General features: G+C 42.1%; 1 protein-coding gene and 1 long non-coding RNA gene across 2 annotated transcripts in view; one reads left to right on the top strand and one right to left on the bottom strand.

Moving 5' to 3' along the window:
• Positions 1 to 2,767, top strand: part of LOC125179778 (uncharacterized) — a 28,740-nt gene extending 25,973 nt beyond the window's left edge. The window contains exon 3 of the long non-coding RNA XR_007157571.2: positions 1,355 to 2,767. This is a non-coding gene — a long non-coding RNA (uncharacterized lncRNA). The remainder of the gene's footprint in view (positions 1 to 1,354) is intronic.
• Positions 2,768 to 5,548: 2,781 nt separating this feature from the next.
• CCDC127 (coiled-coil domain containing 127) lies at positions 5,549 to 9,630 on the bottom strand. The gene is made up of 2 exons (XM_013195340.3): positions 9,220 to 9,630; positions 5,549 to 9,041 (listed from the first exon to the last, which is right to left on the bottom strand). The coding sequence occupies exons 1-2, from the start codon at positions 9,338 to 9,340 to the stop codon at positions 8,368 to 8,370; spliced, it is 795 nt and encodes a 264-aa protein (XP_013050794.3). The 5' UTR covers positions 9,341 to 9,630; the 3' UTR covers positions 5,549 to 8,367.
• Between the last annotated feature and the right edge of the window lie 172 nt (positions 9,631 to 9,802).

Genomic DNA, 9,802 nt, shown 5'->3' with positions numbered 1-9,802 from the left:
TCTCTTACTCTAGTGATTCTACAGCAATATCTCGCCAGAGTTAATTAAACTTTTTTCAGTCATCTTGTACTTCTCAAAGCAACATATACGGTAATCACCATTACTCTTTGTATAGTTTTGATCATTTAACCCTTGGTCACATGCATCTATACTTCTCACGGAAATAATATAAAGGTTTTCACATGCCTGTGAAGAGGTGAAGAATCCATCTGCTAGTATGACAAGCACATATCTCTGTATGTGCTTTTGTTATTCTGCTGTTTTTACAGCAGAATAAACAAGTTGCCTCCTCCCACATTCCCACATTGACCGGTTTGCCAGTGCACCTGGGTGAAATGATTTCTAGCCACCAGCTGAGGTGACAGCACTGCATCCTTTCCTTCATTTTACTCTACCCTGTCTAGCTGGTACTCCCTCTCTCACCCCTGCATAATAAATATGTAGCATCATTGGGATACTATGCAAATTTTCTGTAGAAAAAAAGAAAAAAAAAAGTTGTACATATATCTTTTTCTTACACTGAGATAAAGCTGGTCATGGTTAAAAGTTTAACAAGAACTATTCAGGTTGGAAGAGACATGAGGAAATGTTTAGCACAACCTCCTTCTCCAAGCAGGATCAGTTATGAGATCAGGCCAGGCTGCTGGGTGCTTTATTCAGTCAGGTCTTGAAAACTTCCATTGATAAAGACTCTACAACCTCTCTGGGATAAATGTTAAAGATTCAAATCCTGTTACTGTGAGGACTGTGTTAGAAACAGTCAAGACATCTGTAGATTCCTCACTTACTACCTCCTTCCATCTTTGCAGTGGTAAATTATTATCATTATTTTCAGAAGCCCCCAACTGTTTCCTTTTGCATAAAATGCATGTAACATTAGCTATTGCATTTTCAGACTTCACTAGCATTCTCACTGAGCCACAGATCGTAACTAGAGAGTTGTAAAATGCTTCTATTCATTCCCCCACATTTTATTTTCACGTTTCCCTCATGTTTTCTTCAGATGGATTTATTTTAACTTTCTGCTAAGAATTCAACAATTTTTGAAGAATAAAGCTGAGAAAGAGATGTTAATTTAACCTATGTGGTAACATTTTTGCAGCTGTTTTTACTGAGAATTTCTGGTGCTTTGGAGCTCCAGAGCTACTCTGTAGACTACCTGATGTTAGTAGTATGTTTTTAGTTCCCTCTTTCAAAATGTCTTCATTCATAAACAGTTGAGAAGTCTCTGGAAAATGTCACTGGCAGGCTTCAGGAAAGAGACTACCAGCAGCAAAATTCCTCCCAAGACCCCACTGACACTGTCTCACCTCCTTTGAACATGCTCTTGTCATATTTTCTGTCTTCATTTTAGAGCAACATCATGCCTGTCCTGCAGAGCAGCCCTCAAACTGGAGAAACATCATCTCTGAAGTGCTTCTCTCCACATCTAGGTAATCCTGTGGTGGCAAGCATCTGAAATGAAAGCCAAGATACAGTGGTTTAGTATCCGCTCCTCCTGTTCCTCCTGCTGCTATCACCTGAGGCTAAAAGCAGCCTGACTGACATACTGAAGGTGATGAAGAAGAGGATTGTGTAAAGCAAAGGTTGTGTGGTGAGCCTCAAACAGGAAAAGATGGAAATGTAAAGAGAGTGGTAACTGTCCAGCAGGGTGCCTAAAGCACAGGATTCTTATGTGGAAGAGTGAAGTGGGGAAGATGTAATGAAAGTGAAGATGAACATTGTTCAAACAAAAAGCTGTCTCTGATAGTCTGCTTGGACCTTCTCTTAAAATACACAGAGAAAACAAGAAATCCTTTTGTGAGTTACCAATGGGCAAAATCCTTGAACAGCTACACAAAGAAGGAGCACTGAGCCCCATGTTCAGGAGGATACTCAAAATCTGCAGCCCAGGGGACTCTAATGATCCCACCGGTACGGTAGATACGCAGACGAAATATTTCAGTCATTTAGTTTTAGGGCTAATATTCAACAGCAAGTGGTTATAGATTCTACCATATCAAGAAATATTTTGCAGATCTTTAACTTGGTCTAGGTTTTATGCTCGGTTGTTCTCTAACTCTACCCGATAAATAGCCAAAAGGCACAGCTCCTCAGCTGGCATGATTTATTTCCTGTGTGGGTGCTGCCAGGCTGCTATCATCAGTGCCACAGCAGTTCAAGTAGGAATACCTTGAAGGCTTTGCAGAAGCCCAATAAACTTCAGAGGCTAAATCTCTTCCTATGTTATTGCAAACTTTTCTGGATGGAAAGAAGTCATTTTGTGTTACCACAGAGGAGAAACAGGACAGCACTGAGCTGTTACTGTACTCTGTTTTAGTCTGTTGGGAATGCAACAGAGGTAGGGTGCCATATACAATGACTTCCATGAACAACCCATTCAGGAATGCTTTTGTGTTGTCAGGGAACTTCCTTCAGTAATCTGACATGCCTAAAAGTTGCCATGTTTATTGTGGAAGTAACACAATAGCCACAGAAGAATTAAATGGAACAAGCTGTGAACATCGTGTCTGCTATAGTTCACTCAGAACAGACCTGTCGCTGTTTCCCGTGTAGCACTTCTCTCCTTTCTCTCTTCTACAAATAGGCATGACATTTATTTTGTATAGACTTGTAGTTTGTGTGACACTGGCTTCAGCTTTGTATATAAATATTTCACTTGAGTAAAGTCAGTTCCACCATCATTATCCTTCTTTGTTTTGCTCTTCTTGTTGACACTGGGCATCAGTGCATCTCTCCTCTAGCAAGCAACACAACATGTTTTATGGTTGGAGGTTGTTACTTGCTATGTTCATTAAGCAATGAACAGTGTTCTTTAATTAAGTTTGCTACTGTTTCCTTTTCCAGTGCTGTGGTATATAATGAGATGCTAATATGTTGCTGAACTACGTCCCAGTCCTGCACGCTATCTCTACATAGAGGTCTACCACAAGGCTCAGTTTGCTGCAGATAGGTTCATTCTCTCTTGGTCGCCGAAAAGCACGTTACTTTTTGTCTGTCTTATTATTGTTATTATTATGATCCAATCACAAAAACAGAACCGTGCTGCTTAGGCTGCTGGCAAGAAGAGCGATTAACCACAAGGGGGAGTAGTATTCAATAATATGAAACCAAACCACTGAGGATTTTGTTTGTACTGCATAAATTAAGTTTGGAAGTGAGGTGTCTAAAAAATGCAAACCTGCAGGAGCAGTTGTAAAGAGAAGAGTGAAGAAATAGCCTCTTTCTAGGGCTCTGTTTTCGTAGATAACATTTACTTTCATGGTTTTGGCTGTTCCCATTAATAGTACATCTAGCAGCTAGCACTTCCAGGGCTACTTTACCAGCAATGTTTTGTCTTTTTACTTTGTCTAGTGGCTATCCATAATTTGTCTGTAATTAGTCACTTTGTACAACTCCTTACATAGTAATTTCTCACATAGTGGTACCTTGTGAGTAGGGCTACATGCTATGACTGCTCTTGTCCATTTGCAATAAAGCTTGCGACTCAGGCGACCTGTACATCTCCACAATTAGTGCAGCAGACTATCACATGTACATGCCAAAAGGTGACCATTCTTTAGCAGCCCTTCCTTCTAATGCTAAGGTCCAGCCCTTGCACCCTTCACATCCGCAAGGTTCACCAGCTATGTGAGCCTCAGCATTGTGGAAGTCTTCAGAGTTGTGAATGACAATTGTGTATTGTTTATTGACTGGTAATTTGCAGTGATTTTACATTCTCGGAGCGTACAGGTCCAGCTATAAGGCGTCTTCATCACCTACGAATAGGCCAAGCTTTCATTACCTCGGCGGTTAGAACCCATGGAAAGAGTATTAAGATGATTGATCAGGTTGCGATCAGCCTCAGTTTTGCCAGGTAAGCTGATTTCAGTATCACAACAGTTCTGTGTTCCTTGATGCTATCCAGTATGTCCATAAGTTAGGGTTCTGCTAACAGCAGTCCTTTGAGGGTCTGCCTGTAGAAGGGCTTTTAAACTTATTTGGACTAGGTCATGGGCTGAGGTTTTATTCGTTTCTTTTATCTTCAAAATGTGTTCAGGTGTTACAGAGTTTCAAAGGCCAGTTTGTCATCTTTTCCAAGACTTTGAAACTCCCCTTTACTGAGAAACGGTTTCTCGTTCTCCCACTTAAACTTTACAGATAAAATACACCATCACACAGATTCACGGACAGAATGCCTCTTGTTTTATTGGGATCTTTTGCAAAGAGGAATGCTCAGGTGGGAAATTCGATGTCTTAACCAAGGTAGTAGGTTGCTGTCTGGATGCTGATGTTGCAAACATTCCTGCAATGGCACCTTCAGCTAGATGGACTAAGACTTCCCAGACTTTTTCTGGTGAATTCTTACAATCCAGCTGGCCTGCGAACCTGCATGACCACTATCATGTCTGCATGTTCAGTTTATGCTGCTTATCTTACTATAACTTACTATCTAACTATAACTTACTATCTAACTATAACTATATAACTATATATAACTATATAACTATATAACTATGACTTACTATCTAACTATAACTTACTTATCTAACTGTAACTTACTATCTAACTATAATTTATATCTAACTATGACTATAACTATAACTATATAGCTATATATAACTATATAACTATAACTTACTATCTAACTATAACTTACTTATCTAACTGTAACTTACTATCTAACTATAACTTATATCTTACTATAACTTACTATCTTATCTAACTATACAGGAATCACATCTTAACTATTAAAGAAATCTTAACTGAAAAAAAAAAAGACAGTTCTATGTACTCATTCGTGCATAGGCAGGAATAGTTTTCATTGACTATTAAAAATTACGCATGGCTTGCCCAATTCCTTAATCTTTCCCCAGGAACTTCTTGGGGAAATCCAAGAAGTGAAGACACTGAAGAGTCCCCGAGGGACGTTCCCTTTTCTGACACGTGTGAGGCAGGCACCTGGGGACCCATCCACCAAAGCCAGAACCACCATCACAGCCCCCAAGCATATTTTCTTTTTCAAAAAGAGCCCGCAGACCTCGATTTCAGAGACACTTCTTCCAACCAGGGTATTACTTAGAGGCTGTGAGCCACAAATGTGAGAACCACCTAAAGAATATATGCATCAAAAGAACCCCAAAACGCAAGATTTGAACAAGGAATTTTAATCTGAGGTGATAACAAATCTAATACCAGCTTTTATTCTTGGTTTGATAACAAGCTGCCCTCTTTTCTTCATTCCTAGTATTTCACAAGGATGAGGGTGGGTAAATGCGAAGGATTGTAATCAAAAGAGATCTTTTTTTTTTAAAGGGGAACAGGGAATCCCAGGCTCTGAACAGTCCTAGAGTAGCATGCTTGTAGTTCTTTACAGGCAGCAGGAACTTTTGGACATCTGTACGGGGAAACAAAAAGGAGGTGACAGGCAAAACAAGGCGTGTGAAGGATTCGGGAGGAAGGTAGAGTGCCCTACATACCAAATTGAAGGAAATACCCGTGTGCTTAAGAAGTTGGTGTAAAATTCCATTCCTCCCACCCACCTTGCCCAAGTAACAAAACAGTGCAGAGAGATGTAAGGGTTTTTATTATTTTTGTTGTTTGTTTAACAGGTGAGTTTGTATTTTCATAACAAAACAAAACAAACAAAACAAAACAAAAAAACAACACTAACCAACAAAACCCTTCATTAAATATTTTGAAAACAAATTATTCCTTCACTCTACATACACACAGACATTTTCAAACAAATCAGTAATCCAGAACAATGGCTGTCGGGCAAAATCAAGCTCATAATAGAACTTTCAATATAATAACTTACTAAAGAGGACTATTTCAAAAATATGTAACACACTAAGAAACAGTTTTGGTAGAAACTAATAGGACTGGTGTTTCTAAACCAGTTTCATGCTCTCAAAAATCCTCCTCAGAAAAACTCCTTGATCTCAATACACTGATCTGCAAAGTGTCCGTGAACAATAGTTCAACAATCAGCTGTGCAAATAGCTGGCACTTCTAAAGAAGTGAATATTGTATTTATTCCTTTGCATCCAACCACATACAATCAAGTATGTGATGCTTCCAATCATTTATTTATACTGAAAAGTATTTTACTTCCCGATTATGTTTTCTTTAAATATTTTGATGTCAGGGACATAAACTATGAAAAACTGAAAAGAGCATAAAATGTTTCTTCATTTAGTATTAAGAACGAGTGAAGATGCACAAGGCCGAGGCATGAGTCTTGAATATATTGGCATTGATTCGCTGTCTACAGCTGTTCCGCTGAGTTGCTGTAACTGCTTGCACCTACATACGAAATGCACTACAGCCGGGTGGGCAGACACCTTCCACATCCTGAAGGAACGGCACACGAGTTAAGTTGTTCTGAATTATTTGTTCTATTGGGCAATTAGGGCACGTGGATATGGCCAGCTACAGCAGCGTGGCTGAGGTTGTCACATGAGCACTAACTCAATCACATTCTCATGGCTGAACCTGCATGAGCTTGGCAACCAGATAACATTTGGCCTTTCTGGTGTCTGCGATGGTTTCTCTTTTTCCCTCCATGTTTGTCCACTCAAACTTTATTTAAAAATAAAACCAGTCCATAAGAGGTTAATAAATCAATACATCACAATCGGCACCAACAAGGTGAGCAAAGTAACAGATGAAAAACTGAGTGTTTGGGAAACAAACATGTTCAAGAATTTTGTTTCACGTTAGATATTTTTGCTGAGGAACTGCATTAGGTTCTATACACTACTTCAAAAGAGTTGTATTCTGTTTCCTGACGGAAATGAAACTGAGAGGCAATAATAAGAGAAAGCTCCACATCTGCTAGTTCTCTGTTAAACTTGGATGGGCATCCACTGAGCTGGATTGTTTCTGGGCCATGCGATAGCTGATGGCCTAGAGCAAACATGTTGGGCAAGTCTATCTCTCAGTTAATAAAGAAATGCTAACTAAAGAATGACAACCTACCAACACTGATTGAAGTCAAGTAACAAAGACCGACATTATAAACACAGGCTAATGATTGTCCCTTTGGGGTCTAAGGCTGGATTAGAAAGGAGAAGGAAAAAAGACTTCCACTCCAAAACACATGGCACTTTTGAAACTGAAGGTAGTTCCTATGCTCTTCAAGGAGCCAAAGATTTAAGGGATTTCACGCACGGAAACCCACTGGGGTATTTATTTTTTATATCTAGATATGTTTATTGTGGTAATTAAAGTAAAAAGCTCTGCTTCGTAAGTCTTTACAGAACTTGCACATCTGTAGGATTTCCACAGTCATGGGTATGTGAAGGGGTGAACTGCAAGCTCAAAATGTCAGAGTTGTGGAAAAGTGTACTTCAGGTCTGGGAGAACAGAGGCAGTCAGGGAAGAAGGGTGGCTGCCACCCTTCTGAGCACAACAATCAGAGCCTGAATGAGCAACAGAGCCAGGCGCGGCAACTTACGGAGGTTCCTGGAAGCTGAACACGTACCCTAAGTGCACTGGGATGCAGAGGCAGCAGCACGGTGATGTGCATAATAGAGGCACACTGTTAGGTTATCACTGAAACCTTAACTGAGAGAAAAACGTAAGCATTGTCAACATTTCTACTGTATTATGAGGATACAACTTCAAGTTTATATATTATTTTAGTATTCAAACACGTCTCCCTAACTCCAGTGAGGCTCTCCTCAATCTGTTTAAATGTTATTTTAAGTAGCATCTTTTGGATGTTTCGTCCATAAAGTCCTATTTGTATTTTAAGCCTGGAAGACAATACAAGACTGATCAACCAGAAGCACGATCACACTATTCCCCTCTGAGTACTGATACATACATTTCTGATATATATACATACACACAGATACATATGCATACACATATATTTGTATAAATGTGTGTATATACGCCTAAGATTTATGTGACAAGCATCTTGCTCAATCATGGTCTCTTCCAAAGATCTGGCTCAAAATCAGTCTTGCTTAAAAAAGACAGCGTTGAGGCAGCACGCAATGCATGCATAAGGAGCACAGTGTGCTGCCCACACAGTGGAGACAAATCTCACTTTTCTGTTGATAGAGCACAACCTTCAACTTGGTAAATTACTCTAAAGTGACTTCTGTTTAGCTCCTTCTGATCCCTATGGAAGCTTGCATTTCTCTGGAGTACACTGCAGTCTGCAATACAAACACAGAGTTTTAGAGCATGCATAGCTTGCTGGAGTATCTGCTGTTAGTGAAAGGAAAGGCACCAACACTGCACATCCCATGCAAATACAAATGCAGTGAAGAGTAGAAATGGAAACACAGAAAGAAAATGTGACAGCTTCAGACTACAACTGTGATTGTCCCTACTCTTCACAGCAGACCACATGAAACACCATTACTCCCCCTATCGTTTTCCTAACATTGCTTTTTCTACCCTCTTGAACTTCTGTAGTTCAATAGCTAGTTCCCAGTATCTCAAATACAACCACATAAGTCTTCCATTTTGACTTCTGCTTCTGTTCAGCAGATTGCCACAGTAGTTATCATGTTTGAAGATATCTTTTAAGCCACTTTCCATATGTAGAGCCATAGCAACAGGATCAGTTGCCGCTTTAACTAGCAAATTTTTCTCTATTTCTAGTCTCTGGCTTCTGGGTACCACAAGACTGCAGTAGATCTCTTGTCTTTCTTTAAGTCCATCTTCAAATTCTTTTAGTAAAACATTGGCTCTCTTTTGCCATTCTTCTTCCTTTGCCAGGCAACTTTGGTACAAGTTACCCGCTGCTCCTGAGTGCAGAAGAACTTGTTTCTCCCTCTCCAACTTCTCCTGCTCCTGTTCTAGGCTTCTCCTCTCTTCTACTAGCTTGCGACTCTGGGACACGAGGGCTTCACGGTAGCTCAGGGTCCTGTTGCGCTCCTTTTCAAGCTCCAGCTCCAAGTGAGCAACCGCGCGACGACTTTCCGTGATCGTATCCCGGTATTTGGCTTCCAGGTCTTTCTGTAGAGACGAATGTTTTCTGTAATACTCGTTTTTTTCCTTTTCTATTTCCTTCTGACACTCTCTGGTCCAGATCCAACCTAAAACATATAAAGGGGATTAGAGAAATCCGCAAAATGGGTATGGATAATTAATTTAGTCCCTGCAGAAGTAACTTAGTGGTAAAAGTGGTTTTTCCTCCCCCCTTCCCAGCCAGCTCAGACCTCCTCGGAGGCCTCACGGAGGCCAGGTGCCTGCAGGGGGCCTGGCGCTACTCACGGAAGGCCGCCAGGCCCAGCATGGGCACCAGCAGGGCATAGTTCCACCGGCCGCCCTCCTCGCCGGGCTCCCTGCGGTTGGGCAGGATGTTCCAGCCGGGGGGCTCGTTCAGGTTGTTCATGGGGGCGCCCTGCTGGCTGCCCGCACCGGGCCCGCCGGGGCAGGCGAGGCCGGGCCCTGAGGCGGGGAGCTCGGCAGCGCCAAACGGACGCCTCAGCGCCCTCGGGACACTTCGGGTGCCTTCGGGCGCCTTCGGGGACCTTCGGAGTGCCCTCGGGGTGCCTTCGGGTGGCTTCGGGCCCCTTCGGGGTACCCTCGGGGTGCCTTCGGGTGTCTTCGGACCCCTTCGGGTGTCCTCGGAAGCCTTCGGGCCGCCGCCGGCGCAGCGCCCAGGGAAGCCGCTGCTGCCCCTGAGCTGCCAGCCCCGCCCCTCTCGGCTGTTCCATTAGAAGCACGGGGGGGGGGGGCGAGTGGGGGAGCAGCGAAATACTCGCTCCAGCTGAAAGGCCAGTTTCCAGCTGGCCGCGTCCCTGCCCGCTCTCGTTGTATGTGTGGGGAGGAAGGTTTGGGGTGACTCCGCACT

The sequence above is a fragment of the Anser cygnoides genome, chromosome 2, assembly GCF_040182565.1.
Source record: "Anser cygnoides isolate HZ-2024a breed goose chromosome 2, Taihu_goose_T2T_genome, whole genome shotgun sequence".
Lineage (NCBI taxonomy): Eukaryota > Metazoa > Chordata > Aves > Anseriformes > Anatidae > Anser > Anser cygnoides.
The sequence above is the reverse complement of the archived record's forward strand: the minus strand, read 5'-3'. Positions and strand labels throughout refer to the sequence as shown.

Bases quoted from the DNA above. Each gene is read 5' to 3' on its own strand.
- CCDC127 (XM_013195340.3), bottom strand. From the start codon at position 9,340: ATGAACAACCTGAACGAGCCCCCCGGCTGGAACATCCTGCCCAACCGC. The intron at 9,042-9,219 runs GTGAGTAGCGCC...TATATGTTTTAG, and splicing joins GCTGGGCCTGGCGGCCTTCC to GTTGGATCTGGACCAGAGAG.